The following is a 20193-nucleotide window of genomic DNA, read 5'->3' as shown; positions in this document are numbered from 1 at the left end:
AGCATTTGAGGGTCGGTACACACCCCCTAGAAGTATACTTTTGCCCCGGAATTTAAGTTTGCACCATATGCTTTCATGGTTATTAATGCCATCCATTAGTGTGAATGCAATATTATTTTTAATCGCGATAGCTACTCCACCACCTCGTGACTCTCTGTCTTTACGGATAAGCCTATAAGTACGACTTCCGAAACCTGTACATGAGCATGTAACCATGTTTTAGTAATTACTAAGACATGCGGATGATAACCGGAGATTACATCTTCGAAGGAACCGGATTTATTTACGACGCTGCGCGCATTGAGCAATACAACTCGGAGAACTTTGCTTAAAGATTGTCATTTTTTATCGCGACTTCGTGTGGTCACACGGGCAGAAGCAGGGTGACCGGAATCACGCTGCGTCTGCGCATCAGATCGTGTGATTTTTACTCGGCGGTTTCGAAGCTGATCCCAGATATAAACTTTATCATCCATTTTCAATTTATCGAAAACAAGTTAAACCTATGCTCCATTGGCCTTTTCCACAGTTGCAGAATGCCACAGTCTACCGCGCAAGTCACGAATTCTTTTAAAAAAGTCCTCTGATATTGAAATCTGCGTTCATTTAGCTTATAGCATGATGACATTATTCTAGCTTTCTCAGAAAAATCGAAGAGCCTCAGCATAACTGATCGGCATTTCCCAGCCTGTTTATAACCAACCCTGTGAATGCGCTATATTGAATTCACTTCGGTGCCAAGCAGCTCCTTAAATATATCTTGTTTGACTCTGTCTTGCAAGGATTTATTATCCTCTTTTGTATCTTCACTTAATCCATAAATGATCACATTATTTCTTCGACTACGGTTTTCAAGATCGTCAACCTTATTCGATAACTCATTCACTACCTCCCTCGTCTCTTTGTAGTTTACTTCGTACTCAGCCAGCTTCTTCTCACATTTTTCTAATCGCCCAAGCTCTTTCTCCATGGAAGATAGCCTTTCTTGAACGTTGCCTACCGTTAATTCCAGTTGCTTCATGTTGGCGGAGAGTATGTTGAGCGTCTTATTGGTCTTTGTTTGCTCTTTTAGGATTTGCCTGAGAAGCTGGCTATTTAGAGTCGCCTCGGACTCTGACTCTGAGGACGGTCCAGGGTTAGGCTCCACATCCCCTGGTGTCAACAAGAGCAGTCTGATAACATGCAAACAATCGCACAGAGAAACAAGCAGGCACTGTGGGCTTGGCAGCACTGTCAATGTAAGTGAATCGTCCCGAATAGAGTAGACAAAATACTTGTCACCAACCTGGACGAAAAAGCAGAAATGAATGAGCATCCGTCAGAGCACGGTGCTGCCAAGCCCACTGAAAGGCTACTGGAGATGGCTGCGGCTTTTATGCTCGAGCTAGGAAGTGTCCGTTGACGTCACACTGCTGACAAGATCGTGTCGGAACAGCACTTGAGGCGAGGCTTTCCATGACGGTGCTTCATCGAGGGGACATTCCGGCGCAGGCGCGACAAATCTGTCTTGCGGTGAAAGAATCTCCGTCGGTTCCGCCATGGCATCCGCCCGCAAAAGGGCAATCTGGACGAAAAAGCGGAAATGCATGAGCATCCGTCCGAGCACGGTGCTGCCAAGCCCACTTGACGAGCACCTTCGACGTCTTCGGAATGTACTCAAAGCCATTCAGTCGGCTGACCTTTGCTGTATCTGGAGGACAATCCCAATTGCTGTCACCCAGATTTTGGACCTTGCCGTTGGGTGCGGGAGTTGGCCGAGGTTGAGGAGGACTTTGAGATGAAAAACTGGAGGTTTATTTACATTATTTACAGTGAGAGTACAAATAAATTAACAGTCACAAAGTCATTACGGGCCGGCAGCAACTCGGACGCTGCGGCCCGTGGCATGAAGCTCGAAAGAGATGAATGAAGGAATGCTCTCTTGCTGCTCGCGGTCTCTGGCTTTTAAGCCCTTCGGTGTCTCGAAGTCACGTCACGTTCGGCCAATCGGTGAGTCCGCTCAGGTGTCGTCATTTTCGGCCAATGGTAGGCGCCCGTGCGATTGTGCCACACCCGGAGGAGAGGGTCGCTCCTTGGGCCCCAATTGTCCGAGGGCTTACTTCTCTCTGCGGTATTGCCTTCCCGGCTTGCAAGCGCCGTCACAATAGGCGGATGGGGACGACGTTTCAGTGCTGCAAAGCAGCTTTGCTCGGGACCTGCGTTACCTGGAACCGTGCAAGGCTCCCGCTACACTTTCGGGAAGAGTCGAGCAGTGAATAGCTCTTTAGAAGAGTTAACTGCTGGGCTAGTTGGTGATCTTGCATACTGAAAAGATTTTTGCTCCAAAAAAACGTCTTTCTTGTGTCGCCTTTCTTGTGTGTGTTGTTTTTTTGGCGCAAAATCTTTTCAGTGAATAGCTCCACCTGCGGCGCACGAGGTGGGGGACGCCAACTCGTTTGCTCGTACCGCGCCTCGGGAACGGGGTAGATGTGCTTCTGCGCTCCTTAATTAGCTGTGGTGCGATTCGATGTGGTCTGGTGAACTCGAAGGAGGCTCAGGAAAAGGTCCCACATCTAACACCTTACACTCAAGCCAGAAAAATACCATATTGGTTACGAGTAGCTGAAGTTCCTTGGTCACGTCGTGAGCGCGGCAGATGTTCGGCCCGATCCCGAGAACATGCCGTAGCTGCTTTTCCCGCCCCAAACGACAAGAAAAGTGTCCGCGGATTTTTGGGCTTGTGTGCATATATCGACGCTTCATTGAAAATGTTTCGAAGATTGCAGGACCGCAATTTCGCTTTACGCGTGACCATGCGCCATTCCTCTGGACTGATGAAGAACAGACCGCCTTTGCGAAGCTACAACGTCGATTGTCTTCTCCTCCCGTCCTCGGTCATTTTGATGAGGATGCTGACACAGAAATACGCACTGACGACAGCAATATTGGTCTCGGAGCTATCCTGGCGCAACGGCAAGACGGGACTGAACGAGTTATCGCCTACGTGAGTCGTACTCGGTCACGCGCCGAGTACAATTAAACCCTCACAGAGAAGGAGTGGCTCGCGGTTATTTGGGCTACTACAAAGTTTAGGCCATATCTCCACGGACGGCCATTTAAAGTTGTGACCGATCATCACGCTTTATGCTGGTTGACCAACCTCGGAGACCCTTCTGGAGGATTCGCACGTATGAGCCTGCAACCCCAGAAACTTAATATCACCATCGTATACAAGTCACGCAGCAAACATGAAGATGCTGACATGCTATCACAAGCACGTGTTGAAACTCAGAATCCTGACGAGGAAGACGACAGCGCCTTCCTGGGAGTCCTCAGCGGGCCGGATCTTCTCGCTAAACAGCGATCGGACGCTTAGTTAAGGCCCATCATCGATCACTTAGAAGGCGGCATCACGTCCATTCCTCGCCCTATTTCGCGACGATTGTCGCCATTTTGCCCGCGAGAGGGCATCTTATACAAAATAAACACAGGTGGAGGTGGCAAACCACATCTTCTAGTAGTGCCTAAAGCCCTTTGCGACGACATCCAATTAGCCTGCCACGACAAGCCGAGATCTGGTCACGTTGGCTACTCAAGGACTCTGGACAGGGTACGACAACTGTACTACTGGCCTAGACTGACTGCTTGCGTCAAACGCCATGTGAAACGATGCCGTGAATTCCAGCGTCGCAAGCCACCACCCTTCAAGCCTGCAGGTCTTCTACAACCCGTCGACCCTCCGTGTACGCCGTTTGATCAAGTTGGAATGGGCCTTCGTGAACCATTTCTTTTGCCTTCCTCCCGCAATTAATGGGTCACTGTCGCAACTGATTGCTGGGTTGTGAAACTGTCGCAACTGATTGGGTTGTGAAACGCAATAACTTTCCTGTAATTAGATTTAGGAGCATGGTAAGGAATCCCAGGAGGTCAAAATTTATGCAGCGATAGCCTTGTGATTTTGGCATGTAAAACCCCCGAATTTAATGTAAATTTCAGGACTTACAGCTTCGCTTTCGACTGGAAACACGGTCGCATGTATGGAAAATATTTTGACGCCGAAGATGTTATTCGTGCGGACGGGAGCACAGTGAACGGAATGTTTCGCTGCACCTGGATCGGTCTAATCTCAAAGCATCCGGCACTGAGAGGATTTTGAAGGCCTGCCGGTTTATACTTACCTGTCTAAGCCGAAAGAAGAGCCTCGGCTGGTGACGCTATTTCGTCCGCTGAAACAAGAGCTGCTTAGAGTTACCGTCCAATAAGACCTTTGTGAGGGCAACTGTGATGCCCTTTTGTTTTAGGCAAACAGGCCTAATAGGGATCATCCCCCGGCAAGGGGATGCGTCGACTTAGCGCGCAGATCTCAATTTCTACAAAAGAAGTTCTAAAATATTTTATTTCCTGCCATAAGGATTACTATTTGAATAACTCTGTGCTCTTTTTTTTTCTTCTTTCAGGACACTCTTTATCCTTTCGGCAGAAGACCAGGTGAGCATGGAAACTTGCTGACAGGGTCATCGTGTGGGTACAGCGATTCCCAGAGTGCACGGCCCCCTTCAGTGATGAAGCGTTTCTATTGTACAAAACAGTCGCGTTTCTAAGCAATGCAAAATTTAATTGAACTGGTTCAAAACAATTCAGACCGCCGATCTGACTAATGCATTGGTCGGGCTGTGGCACGTTGCTGCATTACCGAGTGTGAGTGAGTGCATGTGACCCAACATTACAGTAGACCGGCACTCTAGCTCAACCGGCTATAGGGCCAATCAAGGTTTGATGTAGCTTCACTAACTCCCTTAAAGTTGAAACTAAAACTTAAAGAAAGAAAGAACCCACGTAGACGGATATGGGGTGAATGTGCCTAACAGCATGTTGTGAGAAATACTGCTTGTAAATTTGTTGCGTTGACCTTGAACCAGCTGTGAATCGGGAGTGGCTCAGTGGCTATAAGCCTGTCTGTTGGCTATACTACGAGGTCACGTCTTCGATTCCTGGCCATGGGGGGCATCGTTGGATTACCTTTATAAAACTCACCGATATAGCTTTATAATGCCTGTGGTAAAATATTCTTGAAGAAAAAAAATATCACACGACGACTACGAGTGTACGCGAATGTTTAAGCAATGTAGAAGGCTGGCGTGGATTCAACTATCCATACGCGTTGCGCTTCAATTTGCGCACGATCTGATGCCGATTGGCGCTCTGCACAGTTCCTGAACCAACGCAGGGTCACTTCAACAGCAGGGGTGAGATGATTACAACAGATTACGTCGTCTCACTACGCAACAGGGAGGTTGCACCGCGAGCAGCGCTTTACAGTTCCGCGCGCAATGAGGAAAATTGAACAGACTTTGCCGCCAATTATTTTGGTCAACATGGCTATTTTTAAATCTAAAACACGGAACCAAACGTTTCTGATGATTATCTTGAACTTCCTAATATAAATGTGTGCCGTATTAATTGTTACAAAAAACTTAAATATTGTCATTAATATAAAGAGTTAAATAATTGCTTCGTTTTTTCTTGCAAATGATGTCCACCTGGGCATATAGTTCCCCTTTAGTGACGTCATCTGGGTAAATTTTGTACGCTTTCTTTTAAATATAGTGTTTGAAATAAAAAAAAGACACTGTATCCTGTAGTTCTCTCGTTCAGAAGAGCAGCTTGGGCTTGTTGGTACATAACGTCCGAGCAATGTAGCACAAACTTTAGACAGGGACAGAGGAGGCAAAATGACACAAGCACAAACTTTCAGGAAATGTTTATTTGAAGCGGCACATACCTATATGCATCAATGACAAGCAGTGCGCATGATCACAAAGAAACGCAAGTTCTTTTGCAGATAACCTGACAGATGGTATGTTTACACGTCGTGTGTCCAGTTTATCATCTCGCCCTCAATTATTTCTGTTACTTGCTTTTTTTTTATTCTCGACTATCAGGTCAGATTCCTGGAAATGTGACTGACGTCCGCACGTGATGTAATGCGGGGCAAGAAGACCGTCCTTTGACTTGCGCACATTGCCGTTGTGTTCTCTGAGACGGTAATTTAAGCATCTGGCGGACTACTCGATCTAATATTTGGCGCAGCTTAACGGGATTCTGTATATGGGATAATCAACACAATTAACAAACTTAGATTTATGCTCCTTTGAGCAACGTTCCAGATTTTCTTTCTTTAGATATGTTTCTCATGCGGAGGTTGATAAGCTTTTCGGGAACACTGGACATCACAGTTACCTCTGCACGACCCGCAATCGTTTTGAGATTAAGAGAAATATTCTGAATGTAAGGCACTACAAGAACTTTACATGTTCTGTCAGTGCGCTCGGTGGTGCGGGCATTTAGTTAATGAAGCAAACATTCCGCCACGGCGGCCTCTAGGATAATTGGATAACCAGCTTTCTACAAGGGAGCTGCCAGGTTGAATGGACAGATGGATGGAATAACTTTAATGAAAGGTCCTGCGAGCTACGGGGCGCAAGGTCCCATAGAGCGGGCTACTCCCACGTTGGGACCGGGAGTAGTAACTCCCTGGCCGCATCGTGGGCTCACTGGACGCCCAGAGCTGCTCCACCAGGTCCGTGCTGCGTAATGCTTCTTGTAGCCTGGCGGAGTCTTGATCCTTGCTTGCGTGGGTCTGACCACACGGCCAGAGCAAGTGATGTACGTCTAGTGTGCTATGGCAATTTTCGCAATATGATGGAGCACCTGATCAATCAAATATGGGCAAGTTTTCAAGGCAGCGTTTGGAAACGTCAAGTTGACAGTGCTCCTTGTCACGAGCTTTGCCTTGCCTCCTCTGCCCCTCTCTCAAGTTTACGATATTGCTCCGACGTCCTTTCGTTGACCAGAAGCCCCAAAGGCGGATAAGGATGGTTCTCCGCTTTCTCTTGATCTCTGGCGCACAAGGCGGGCAACGTAAGCCTTCGAACGGAGCCGACGACCTTTCTGTCAATCGCGGAGTGGCTTGGAACCTCCTTTGGAATACTGTGCTTCATTAACGTGCAATTTTGTATTTCTCCTCTAGGTAGGGCGAAATGCCAAGTGTTCTGAGAAGCAGGTATAAACCTAAGATGCAAGTTTCAATCAGAGTTGCAAGTTTAAGAGCTCCGAATGGTCAAAATTAACCCGGAAACCTACTGCGCGGTCTGTCTTATAACTCTGTGCTTCTTTTTGAAGTAAACCACAACAATTCTTTCCTGTAAACGAGCGGAATATCATGTAGTTCACGGAGTTATGGTATATTTTTAGTAGCCTTTGAAAGTTCGTTAGAGTACTGTAACAAGCTCTCAAAATGTGTCTTTAAATCTTTCGCAGAGTCTAGGATGGCCATGATGTCCGGGAGCAGGAGACCCTCGGCTTCTTCGTCCATTGAAGAGATCGAGGTTTGATACTTTTCATTTTCTCGCTTTCTTGAATGCTTTCGTTATTGCAGTTTATTTTAGGTTGCATAGAAAAAATGAGTAAGCCACGGAGGGTATAAAGTTCGACATGTTTGCCCCAACCACGTATATCAGTGAAAAAAGAATTGCGGCAGAACCCACCTCACGATGATTGCCGACGGCAATGCGTTTGCATTGATACAATATAGCGACACAGTCTATTGACACCGTCGACTAATAAAAATGGGGCCCCTCGGTTAACCCTGTTTCTTCTCTTTTATTACATAACGGGGCTCTCGAATCCGGCAACATCTATGCCTTCAGGTAGCATGTGTGGTTTTATTGACCGGTAGTCTTCACCAAAAAGATCACGTTCTCGTGGCGCCTGCAGCAGAAAGGATGTTCCACTTCCGCCGCCAAGGTCTGTGAATGGTGGCGCTGGCTAACACTACCAGGGTTCTACTAGGAAACATAAATACCCAAGAAAGTAGATGGGGAAACGGCGCCGTAGTAGCTCAATCGGTAGAGCATCGCACGCGAAATGCGAAGGTTGTGGGATCGTTCCCCACCTGCGGCAAGTTATTTTTTCATCCACTTTTATTTCCAATAATTTATCGCTTCTTTATTTCATTTATTAAGCACAAGTAATTTCCCCTATGTAGTGCTCGGTGTCAGTGTTTGTTGGCTTCTTATGATATGACTAATAAAAATTGGGTCACTCCGTTAACCCGCTTTCTTCTCGTTTATCACCGTCGAAACGAGTAATGTATGAGGCGTGTACTACAGCGGGACTCCTCTTTCGCGGTTCGCTGACACCCGGCGCCATTTCGCGTGGCCTCGGAAATGCACGGCGAGTCGGTGCGTGCGAACACTGAAAAACGAGTCACGCCACAACCAGGCTCCTCTCTCGCGCTTCTTTCTGGACGCGTTGCGTCATCTAGCGGCATCGCCGAGGAGTAGGCACGTGGCCTCCGAGACGAGGTGCGCCGGTGCCTGCGAACGCCGAGGATTGTTCCCTCGCTCGCCGCCTACTCAGTGGTGCATAATCATTGACCCAAGTTGGCGAGAGGTTCGTTAAAGAGCTGCACGTACCCGATGCATTCATGGTGCGACTCGCTAAAGCGTTGGCTTGAAAGGCGTTCATTGAAAAGTTCTGAGAAAAACAGGGCGAAGGCTGGATATGGAAATTCAAGGTGATGGGGAAAAACGAGAACAAGGCGAAAGCCGGGAGCCAACGTTTCGACAAGTGGACTTGTTTTCTTCAAGGCTACATATGCTTTCCGCGGCACAGTGAATGAAATTTAAGTGCAACAATTCTCAATGATTATGCCTCTGGGCAGTCTTCTTGCCGCTTGCATTGAAAAAACAATAAGAGTTCATCAAAATTTGGCCAGTAAAGGCAGGTAAAGCGTAGTAAATAAATTCACAAGGATGTGTGAAACCATAAGCTCGAAGAGGGCACAAATCCATCACTAATAATCATTCCCGCGGTAGACGGGCGATGGAAGTGTCAGAGTTCCCTCTAGAAATTTTAGATGGAAAGTTTTAGGCTCTGAGTGAAGTCACTACCACCGCACGGCAACATTGGGACGTTTGCTTGGCTGCTGTTCCACTCCGAAGATTCATGCCAGTTTACTCACTTGCAGCGCTACAGTCCGTGGGGCAAAGGAGTCGGCAACCCGTCACCCAACCAGAACTTCAAGCGGCGGTCACGTGAGAGGACCATCGCCGAGGAGACCGACACAACGGTACTCACCGAATTGAACCTACGAGACGTTTGCCCGATAACGAAGCACTTTCCTTTCCACAAGATGAGCATCGGTGAAACTGCAACACCGCACAAAATTGTGACATATGAAAAGAGACGGAAGTAATGCAAAGAAAAACAATGCGCGTGTATATTTGCCGTGCAAGCGGTGACACGTACTCATGGATATTAAGTACTCACCTACCTGACGACCATGTGCGATGGTTCACAGATAGTGCGTTTCACAAGTCACCGTTGCGACGTCTCCATAGAAAAGGACCTCCATTCTTATTTTAATTTCCGTTTTACTATATACAGTGTGGCAACCAATGTGCACATATAAATAAACAAAAGCAATACCATGTAAAGAAAAATATCTGCTTTGAGCTACCAGAAACTCGTCATTCAACGGATATGGGTCGCATAAGTTAGCGACTCGCAAACTTTCTATTTCCTAATGAAGTCTGGGTATTTTGGAACAGAATAAGACCTATTTTTATCTATTGCCGCACAGTTCATAAGGGGGAGTTATGTATGAGCACGCCTGCGTGAATTAAGTCTGGTATTTTACAACAGAAGAAGATCAATTTTATTGCGATAGCAGTTATATGGACATTCCAAGCGAAAATTAAATCACGTACAACTGTGTTATCTTTCATCATACGCAGCGTGCAACCTCATATGAGCAAAGTTTATCCACGACAAATGTCACGCAACTTTTTTATTGCGATAACAGTTATATGGACATTCCAAGCGTATTTCTGCAGTCGGCGTCGGCGTGATGTTCCATGTAAAGTCCAAGGGCGGTAATACCGTCGCCGCGTGCCCTACGCTGTATGTTCGAATGAAAGCTTGCGAGGGAAACCGACGATTGCGGCTGAATCTCGCCCGTGCGAAAGGGACGAAGGCGAAGAACAAGCGCGCCGTCTTCGCTCCCGCGTGAGGCACCCAACGTTGCGAGGCGCCGGGGGAGAAGGGAGGGAGAGGGGCGGCCTTCTACTCCGCCTGCGCTGCGCATGTGGCGGCTGCGCCACGCGGCCGTATCTTGCTAGCGATCTGCGTTGGGGGCGGAGTCTAGGTGCTTCGGTGGCTTCGTCCGTGCTGTCTGTTATCGGCGCTCGCTTTGCGTTGAAGCGATAGATAGCACGAAGATCACTTCGCTCGCGGCTGCTGCCGCGTTTCCTCACGCCAGAGTTTTGACAGCAAGTGTCCGCGATCAACGAGTGTGACGTGTTCATGTTTGCTGTCCGCTCTGACACCGTGCTTGTTAATTCAGTTAGCAAGCGAATGTTCGCAAGCTGATACGACCGATAAAAGTGCTATCCTTAGTTTGTTCGGCTGTCTGCTAATTTGCTATCGTAATCGATGCTTCGCCTTTCGGGCGAAACAGTGAAGTTCTTTATCTAGTGCCACGGAATTTATGTATCAGCAGGCCTGCCTGAAATAACTTACAAATAAAAGGAAACTCTTCAATACTGGAAGTGAAATTCGGGATCAGATTTTTTTATTAAGCGCTAAGCATCTGTTAAAGAAATGAAACAACTACGAAGTGAGCTGGCTCAATATGAGAATTCCCAAGTGTGTTACGAAGGAATTAGGTTTTGTTCAAAGATATTTATTGATCATGTAGCCCACACAATGCATTGTCTACATCCTTACTAAATTTTTTGTACTGCTAGCTCCATGATAATCTAAATAAATAAATATTTATTTATTTATTTATTTAACTACTTTTACCACTGGAACTATCGCTTATCTAAGCCGCTTGTAAGTGAGAAACAACTGGAATACGGTCGTACCTGCTGCCCCATGGTAACGGCAGTAAATAAACGAAGGAAAAGAACGTCACTAGATGCGCGTACTGCTGTTATCGATAAAGTTGACATGTTTATACCAAGACTTCGTTATAAGGATGTTGAAGGGAGGGCCAGACTTACTTCGTTATATCTATTACTTGGTTATATTCATTATTGCATATACTGCACTGTTAATCTATATAGGGATTACAAAGGGAATTTCACTAAGTTTGGTACACACGATTTCATTATAACGAAGTTTAACTGCAATACTACAGCACTGGAGATTACTTACATGCATTGCAATAACGGTGGCGTTGGCCAAGTAATGAATTAGTTTGCTTTTTGAATCGAGACAACAGATTCGAAGGCCGCCAGAAGGGAGGCACTCTTATTGATTGACTGGAAATTATTTAATATACGTTAACTGCTCCACGTGACAGTGACAAGAACTTTATTAAGAGTGTCCTGAGGAACTCGATTGGGGGGACCGAAGGCTCCCCGATCAAGTTGGTGGCTCTGCTCCACGTGTTCGCTCATAAACTGGTGCCTCTTCTACGCAAAAAACGCAGCTATCTTGCAGCAGAACCATTCGAAACAGTAACTTGCGTTAGTTTTTCTCTTGGCGGACTGTTATAAATACTGAATTGAAATTAATCGAATTGAAATAATTGCTGCTTTCATGTACACGTTTTGAATACAAGAAGGAAAGCAGGATCATTTAGCCAACGGGTGTAGTTGTGGATCCAACTCAAAACAACAAATAGGAAAACAGCAGTTCAGGAGAGTGCATTTTGCGTCATTAAAGAAAGGTCAAAAAACCGCAAATGCAAATATAAAGTACAAATAAATTCATAGGTCAATTTGTAACAATTTTTGAAGAATAGGTAACACAGAAAATTATTTCTACTGACGTATGTCAAGAGCACTTACAGAATACACAATATGCATCATTATGGAGATATATACGTATATTGAAGTCTATATTGGTTTTTATCCTTTGTATTCCAACAAAAACGAATATTCGAAATTTCTAACAGTGAATTCTCGAATCAATTCTGAATCGAATAACAAGAACTATTCAATTCGTATTCAATATTTTGGATATTCATACACTTCCAATGTAACGAAAAATATGAAACGCTATAAGCTGCTTGCACGTGTGTACGTGAGGGTGATTGTTTCTTTTGTCTGTTTTAACGATTCTAATTAATCACTCTCGTGCGGCCTTACAAAGTACCACTTGATCGCTGCTATTTATTTTTCTTTCTTTTCTCTGTTTTTGCATCCTGCGGTCTGAATTCAAGCACTGACCTCACAAAAGGCGAATTATTATTGCTAATATTTTTCAGGATCAAACATTCTTTACCGGTGGACGCTCGCCCGTGAGAATTCCAAGGAGAGCCAGAAGCCGAGGTGTGAGCGACGTCACCCTTCAAGAAGGTAAGGTCGAAGACAAACACCTATATTATAGTGTTTTTTCTTTTTTTTTGTGCCGTCAATACGCATACTACGTGGGCTTGGGCGACCAAACGAAACGTCTTTGCAAAGTAATCGACCTCCGAATCGTGCAATGTAATTGCACCTCCGAATCGAAAAAGAGATGCCACCGCAGGGTGCTGTTGAAAGCCACGCTGTACAAGCATGCTGCCCCTACCGCTCGAACGACTCCACACCACGACACCAAGGACGTTTCTATACGAAAATCGCCACCTGTGCCTGGGGATCAATGTGCTTGCAAATGAATGCATGCCAGTTGGACAGCACTCACTATAGAACGAACGCGCTGTTCCGATAGCCTCACCGTTGAGGGGACAGCCGAAATAACTAAAAAAATTCAACTGTGGGGTTTAACGTTTCGAAGCTGCACAGCGCGTTAAGTGGCAGGCCGTAGTGGTGGGCTCCGGGTTGATTTTGGGCACCTGGCGTTCGTTAACGTGCACGTTAATCTATCTATGCGAGCGATATTGCAGTTCACTCCCATCGAAATAGGGCCGCCGTAGCCGGGCATCGAACCCGGCACCTCGAGCTCAGCGGAGCGTTGCTGTAGCCACTACGCTACCGCGACGGGTAGTAGAAAAAAAAAAGGTTATTTCCGTAGCAGCAGGCGAAAAGTTCCGTTAATAGTTAGTCAATATCCGCATTATTGTACATCTCAAATTTCAAATAATATTGATAAGGTAAAAGCGCATGGAACCGCTGTGAGTCGGTTCGCTAAATTCGGAGAACCGGAGAGTTGTCTGATGACTGCAGACGCTTGAAAGCAGTTTTGGCTTGAGTGTGCTAGAAATATCATATTTTCAGCTGCTATTACGGAAATATTAGTTGTTTCTTCTAGCCGCCATGGTAGCCTAGTGTCTAGTGTCTGCGGCATTGCATTGCTGAGGTGGAGCAGCATGCTAGGCATTCAGCCAGGCAAATCCTCCTCTTCAACATATATTCAGGGACCTCTCTCCCTCTCTCTCTATCTCTGCTTCTTATTGACGGTTCTTTATTTAATTTTTATGACGTACCCGTAGGTTTAGGTCTAGCTTCTTGCTTTTCTTGTATGTTTGTTTTTCGGCTGTACAACCCCATGCAACGTTGGTTTGCGCATAGCGTCTTCCGTTCGCGCAAGAAGCACCGAGAGTACAATTTGATTTTGCTCATTATTATCGGCTCAGTGCATTCCAAACTTGCCCACTTCCGTTCTAGACTTACTAAAAAAAATGCAAAATAGACCTCCTAGCTTCGTTCTCTCTACTGCGTACCTCGCACGTTTTTCGTTTCTCTTCTTTCTTGCATTGCATTTACTTTTCTCTCCTTTTTCTGTGCTCATGCGTCGTTCTTGGCTTCCCCGTTCGCCTCCACCAGACGGCGACACCGAGGACACCTTTCCGTGGGCGAGATCCACGGTGCCACCACGCGAGAGGCAGGGCACCCTGGCTGGCCTGTCCTTCAGCGAGAAGATGGTGAGCGTGGGTGCGTTCAATAAACGGTCGCGCACCGTGTTTGGCCCTTGTAAACAGGCGAGGTGAACGCGTAAAGTCGTCTACACTTGTAGAGCCCTAAATCTGTACACGGTGATCCAAGAAAAAAATCGATATCTCTGCGTTCCTGCCCGATTTCTATCTTTTCTATCTATATTTCTATCTTAAAAGACTCTTACAGAATACCACTCCTTTTCTCTCGTGTGCTGCGTCACGCCAGGTCTCCTCCGCGCATTCTTATAATGCCGTACGTGCGAGGTGCTTTCCATTACTCGCGCTTTCAAGGGTTCGCCTTGAGCCGAAACTGCCATTTTAGAAGCAAAGCTTCCTTTGCGAACCCTCCCGGAGTTCCCTGGCTGTGGTTGATGGGTGCTGCTGTCTTTCCGAATAGCTCGTACGTAAAAAAAAAATCAGTTACGCGCCCGACGGTGGAATCCAAAATCTGTCTTCGATGCTTCAACCATAATGCCACTATTGCACGTATACTTCTGTCGAGCTTCTAGCACCTCCCGGACTCGTACGGCACTTCTAGCTCTTTTAAATGATCACCGCGTATGCGACTCGAGGGCTCGCCACTTACCTTTACGCCAAGTGGGCGCGAATGAATTGGGCATATTTGTAGCATTTTATTACCGTTTTCACGAAAGCATAGCTTCGCAGAGATTCCAGGACATCGGTTCAATCTGCGTGATTTGATTTTGTTCCTATTCGGCAGCCTTTCTTCTTGCTATTTGTGGATAGTGACTGACGCGTAAAGACCATGTTATTTCTATAACTTATCTCTCTCTCTTTCTTTTTCACAGGGTTGGTCTACGTCCGACCACAATCCAAAGAAAACCAAAGAAGAGAATCGGGAGTACTTGGAGTCTCTGAGTAAGTGCGCCCGGGAACTTGGTATTTGTGTTGTGTGTGGAGTAGTTATTGCTGTTTTGAGTGAAGCGTTTTCGTTCGAGAAGCTCGGCTCTATTTGTTATATTGTCAGCCACACCTTTTCGGGCGGATGCAGCGTGTCGCAATACAGTATCCACTGGCTTTGAAGGTTTGTACTATAAGGCGTTTATTTCTCGTTCGCCAGAACGGACGACCCACGATGAGATTAAATGCGTGACACCAATAACCCGATCTCCCTTTCGCGTACACCTTTCTCCACGTAAGCCTCGAAACAGAATTTAAAGGGACACTAAAAAGCTTTTCTAACTAATCATAGAATGGCCTCACTATTAAAGGACGTCTTCTTACGAATCTTAGGCCACACAAATTTTTCAATTCCTATTGGATAAGCCAATAGGGCAAAGCCCTAGTGGCTTTGCCCTATTACGTTAAGCCCTATACTTTGCCCTATATACGTTAAGCCGAACTTTCTTTGCTGAGTCATAAATTTTCTAGCTAGTGATGCTTTCGCGTCAGTTTAGTAATCCCTCTTACCTTATTAACAACGTTAAGCTTAATGTAGTCAGTCTCATTTGATGAGTCCCAAGTGTTCGCCTGTGGTATAGTACCGACCAGGCATGGCTCTCTTATAAAGCATGTCTCACGTAGCGAATGGCAATTTTTTTCGCGCCAGTTATTCGCTAAGAAGCTTTGGAAAGCATAACCGGCCCGTCGTTTCCTATAACCTTGCGTTTGTCAAGGTGGCGATACGGGCAGGTTGATATATGACCTACACGTCGTCTCCTACGATGGCAGAGTCGCCAACACTCACAGCAAGGTTAAGGTAATAATAAAGCTCGTGCGCAAAGGACGTTGCCCCCGTAGAGCCTTCGGTCAAACATAGAGGGTGCCTTCTGGTAGTATCATCATTGGAGACAGTGTACATTAAGAGATAAGAAGACAGCTTCGAGCCCAAGTAACAGAACGGAAGACGTTTCTGTGACTTGGCGCCATTTCGTGTCCACAAAGGAAAGCAATGAAAAGCACATATTCTTGCTGTAATTCAACACTTTCAGTGTGCGAACCTATGAATAACACAGCGTAGCTTACATTAAACGCGTAAGAAAGCGTGACTACGTTTTCTCGTGAGCATAAGGCCTTCCCGTCGAGAGTTTCCAAGCATACTGCTCAGCCGCCATCTTCTCTGGACAACAAAGTAGCTCGCATCGTTTTTGACTTCGATGTCATGTTGCGGAGCTGCATTTGTGGCAACAAATGCAGCTTCGCAAGCCGGTAGGCTTTATCAGAAATAGAATTATACTTAAGATGACCACTGTCCGCTTGGCTGTCTGTTTAGCCATCCGCGGCAAGTAATGGAATAGAGCTAATGTAAAAAATAGCATTCGAACCCGCGCCCAGTGCATAACCCATGGCACATCGCTTGTCCCCGAACCTTCGTGCTTGCGCCCTGGTTCCCGATCTACTCCCGTTCGTCTTTAGATTCCAATCGAGAGATTGCGTACAGGTTGCTGGGTGTGCTCACCTCGTTCATGTCAATTTCCGCTCAAGCTGTTCACTGATGCTTGCGTTGTGCGTTCATCCAGAGGACGAGATGGACCACCGGAGGAACAGGCTTCGGGACGAGATCCTCCAGGAAGCGAGCTCTAACGTAAGGTCACGCACGACTCTTGCCGCGAGCGAAAACATTCATAACGTGTGCCTCCTCTATCCGGCACTACGCACACTAGCGCTCAGTTGTACTCGCCGTGTGCACCCTAATATTTGTAGTCCCTTGTAGCCACTGAAACACGTTGCGATCACTATAGACGTACACCGGCGAGTAGTTTTCACAACGCGTTATTCGGAACCTCCATTCACAAAAAAGCTAAGGTTGTGCGTGAAGTCAAGTACGTGGCAGCCAATCTTAATGCTGGACGTATTATTAGTGAAGCCGGCCGCCGAATGGCAAAGAGCACTTGCGGACGAAAAGCTTTGTGGATACGGGCACAGGGGCCGAATTCACGAGCGTTTCATTGGTAAGTAATCTGTGCCATCGGCGGGCCACCTCCGCTTGTTTAATATGTCAAGGATTAGGATTGGCTGCAGGTACTCTATTTCACGAACAATCTTGGCGCAACAGCTTGTTTTGTGAATGCGGAATCAGACATTTTCGCGGATGCAAAGAACGTAGGGCCCCTTGCGCGAGGCACGGGACAGCCTTACGTGCAGAGTGAACGCGGCCGAAGCCGGTAGATAGCTGTAGAAATACAACACACTCGCGTTTAAATCGGCATGGAACAATACCGTCTAATTTTCACGCATGTACCGGCACTGGCCTTGATTATCCTCGCGATGGTCGCACTGCTCGCACTGGACGCCATCAGCGCGAAAGAAATTGATTTCTCGCGCAATACTGTCCTGATGTATTCCTCGCTCAGCACAGTTTTATACACCGCAGATAGGGGTCCAGCTTTAACAAAAAAAAAAGAAAATAGAATAGAAAAAGAAAGGAGGAAAGAAAGGATGCACAAAAAGATTGGTGGTAAAGGGAAGGAGTTTGGAGCGAAAGTTCTCTTCGCGAACTCTCCTAGAGTTTTCTGGCCGTGACTACTGCGTGCTGCCTTGCCGAATAGCTCTAAATTACAAAAGAAAAATGCGTGCCGCCAGGGTGGGATCGAAGCTCTCTCCGCCAGAACTGCAGCCCGATGCTCCGTTAGTCCACAGCCGCACGCATGCTACCATGCCAAGGGCAACCAGCTCTTGGCGATGATCGCCGTGTGTGTCGCAACGCGTAGCATGGGTGCGCGAGAACACATGTGCGCGCGCCATCTTCGTTTACACCAGTGACCCAGGAATGAAATGGGCTAATTTATGGCATTTTATTGAACAGTACGCGTCACGTGCATGTGTTTACGTGATGCAATCGCGTAAACACGGGAAAACACAGATCTACAACAGTAGCTTGTATCAGAAACGTTGCGCGGCGAGAAAAGGCAGCGACTTCCGACGCTACACCACGAGTGAGTCCAATGCGTCTTCCAAGGTTGAAACTGGCCGAGCCGCCGTCAGAGACGCTGGAGAAGCGCGGACGGATTGTGCACGGTGTCCGCGGTATACCACTGTCTCGTCTTTCGGTGCGTTGCCTCGTTAGTGCTGTTACATAGGCCCCCGGCTAGCGAAGAAGCCCGGTGGAATTCGGGAGTTTGAAAGATACAGGAGAACACACGGTTACCGTAGCCGTTGAAGCGGTCGCAGAATGCAACGAAGTAGCGGCAACGGAGCTGGGAGGGATGGCGTTGTCAGGGCTTGTATCGGGCAGTGGGTCTTCAATGATGGCTGCTTTTAGGCGGTCAATAGACACGGAATCGTGGCGACCGTGCGAATCAAGCATATCGAACACGTCATTGCGTTTCATGATGCGATAAGGGTCATCGTATGGCCGCTGCAAAGGCTTGCGGACTGCGTCGCGACGGACTAACACATGTGTCGCCGTCTCCAAGTCAGGAAGGATGTAGGGGTAATTACGGTATTGTGGGCGAGGGGGCGGGGCACCATTACTGCGCAGAGCGGAGCGCAACTGCACCGCATACTCGGACGGGTCGGAGCAACGCGAGGTCGATGTAGGGTCGGAAAGTTCTCCGGGAAGGCGTAGCGACGAACCGTAGATTAGATCAGCAGGTGTGCACTTGATGTCCTGCTTTAACGCTGCCCTAAGGCTAAGCAAAACAAGAGGCAGGGAAACTGTCCAACTGACTGTGTCGGCCGGCGCCCTCAAAGATGCATTCAGTGTCCGGTAGAAACCTTCGAGCATACCATTTGCGATGGGGTGGTATGCCGTGGTACGAATCTGCAAACTTCCTAGCAAGGCCACGAGGTTTTTAAAAAGGGAAGACTCGAACTGTCGACCTCAGTCGGTGGTGATTGTAGATGGAACGCCCAAACGTGACACCCATCCCCGAAAGGAAAGCTTTAGCGATGGTTTCACTTTTGGTGTCGGGAATGGGAAGCACCTCTGGCCACCGAGTAAAGCGGTAAGTGCAGTTCAGAAGGCAAATGTTTCCATCTGATGGAGGCCACGGTCGTAGAATGTCAACATGTACCTTGTTGACATTCTAGGATGGTGGTGAGAAGGAACCGTACGTAGACAACGTTTGACACTGATCCTTGGATTGCTGGCAATCCAAACAACTGCGAGACCATCCACGGATGTCCTTGTTGATGCTCCGCCAGGCAGAACGCCGGACAATAAGGTGTTGCGAGGCGCGGTTGCGAGGATGGGAGAGGTCGTGCAGAGAGTCGAAAACAGCGCGACAGAAATCACCGGGAACAAGGGGACTACAGGATTGCCAATAAACACGTCGCAGAGAATGGGAACAGGGGTGGAGGGAAAGGTAACTTCACGAAACTCGAGCGTTCCAGGGGCCAGGCGAAGCTTAGCAATCTCTGCATCTTGTGCTTGCGCTGCTGCCAGGGCGGTGAAATCGACATTTGTTGGCGATGCGGCGCAAGATACGGACAGTGTTAGCCGAGAGAGCGCATCGGCGGCAGCGTTCGCAAAACCTTGCATGTGGCGGATATCAGTCGTGAAATCCGCGATATAAGTGAGGTGATGACTTTCACGGGGTGAAAACTTGCTACTGGCAGATTTGATGGCAAACCTCAACGGCTTTTGGTCCATGACGATGAAGAAACTTCGACCTTCGAGGAAATGCCCGAAGTGACGCACAGCCATCTAGGCAGCTAGGAGGTCACGGCCGAAAGTGCTGTAATCTCTTTCGGTGGAGGAGAGCTTGCGCGAAAGAGCACTAGCGATTGCCACGATCCGTCAACGCATTGTCTTAAGGCGGCTCCAACCGCCACGTCTGACGCGTCTGTCATGAAACAAAGGAAGCCTCAGGTCTTGGGTGTTAACAAGAACGGTGAAGTCTGCGAGCTGTGTCTTCATCATCAACATCATAAGCCTTTTTTATGTCCACTGCAGGCGAAGGCCTCTCCCAGCGATCTCCAATTACCCCTGTCCTGCGCCAGCCGATTCCAACTAGCACCCGTAAATTTCCTAATTTCGAAGCACCACCTAGTCTTATGTCGTCCTCTACTGCGCTTCCCTTCTCTTGGTACCCATTCTGTCACCCTAATGGTCCTACGCATTACATGACTTGCCCAGCGCCGTTTGCTGGGCAGGACCTGCCCAGAATGCTGGACGCATTCTCGGACCATATAATGGGAGTACTTTCCCTGGTGTAGATCAGTAAGTGGACGAATCTTGTGAATACAGCGGTGAATGAAACGCCGATAAAGGTTGATCAGTCCCAGGAACTCGCGTAGTTCACGTACGGAAGTGGGCTGAGGAAAGTCGGGAATGACTTCCATTTTGTTAGGGAGCGGCCGGATGCTATGACGATCAACGTGGTGTCCAAGAAAGTCAATATTAGGCACGCCGAACTTAC

At 47.4% G+C, this 20193-nt stretch overlaps 1 protein-coding gene across 8 annotated transcripts in view; it reads left to right on the top strand.

Annotated features, from left to right (window-relative positions):
* Positions 1 to 20193, top strand: part of LOC135919231 (uncharacterized) — a 125188-nt gene that overhangs the window by 84383 nt on the left and 20612 nt on the right. For 6 of the 8 annotated variants that reach the window (XM_070538024.1, XM_065452936.2, XM_065452934.2 and 3 more), the window contains 7 exons: positions 4437 to 4467; positions 7300 to 7367; positions 9011 to 9112; positions 12260 to 12350; positions 13761 to 13858; positions 14680 to 14749; positions 16351 to 16415. In XM_070538024.1, the coding sequence (XP_070394125.1) occupies positions 4437 to 4467; positions 7300 to 7367; positions 9011 to 9112; positions 12260 to 12350; positions 13761 to 13858; positions 14680 to 14749; positions 16351 to 16415 (525 nt within the window). Of the gene's footprint in view, positions 1 to 4436; positions 4468 to 7299; positions 7368 to 9010; positions 9113 to 12259; positions 12351 to 13760; positions 13869 to 14679; positions 14750 to 16350; positions 16416 to 20193 lie in introns of all 8 variants that reach the window. The other 2 variants (XM_070538025.1, XM_065452938.1) reach the window with 2 other exon arrangements.

This window comes from Dermacentor albipictus, chromosome 4, assembly GCF_038994185.2.
Source record: "Dermacentor albipictus isolate Rhodes 1998 colony chromosome 4, USDA_Dalb.pri_finalv2, whole genome shotgun sequence".
NCBI lineage: Eukaryota > Metazoa > Arthropoda > Arachnida > Ixodida > Ixodidae > Dermacentor > Dermacentor albipictus.
The sequence above is the reverse complement of the archived record's forward strand: the minus strand, read 5'-3'. Positions and strand labels throughout refer to the sequence as shown.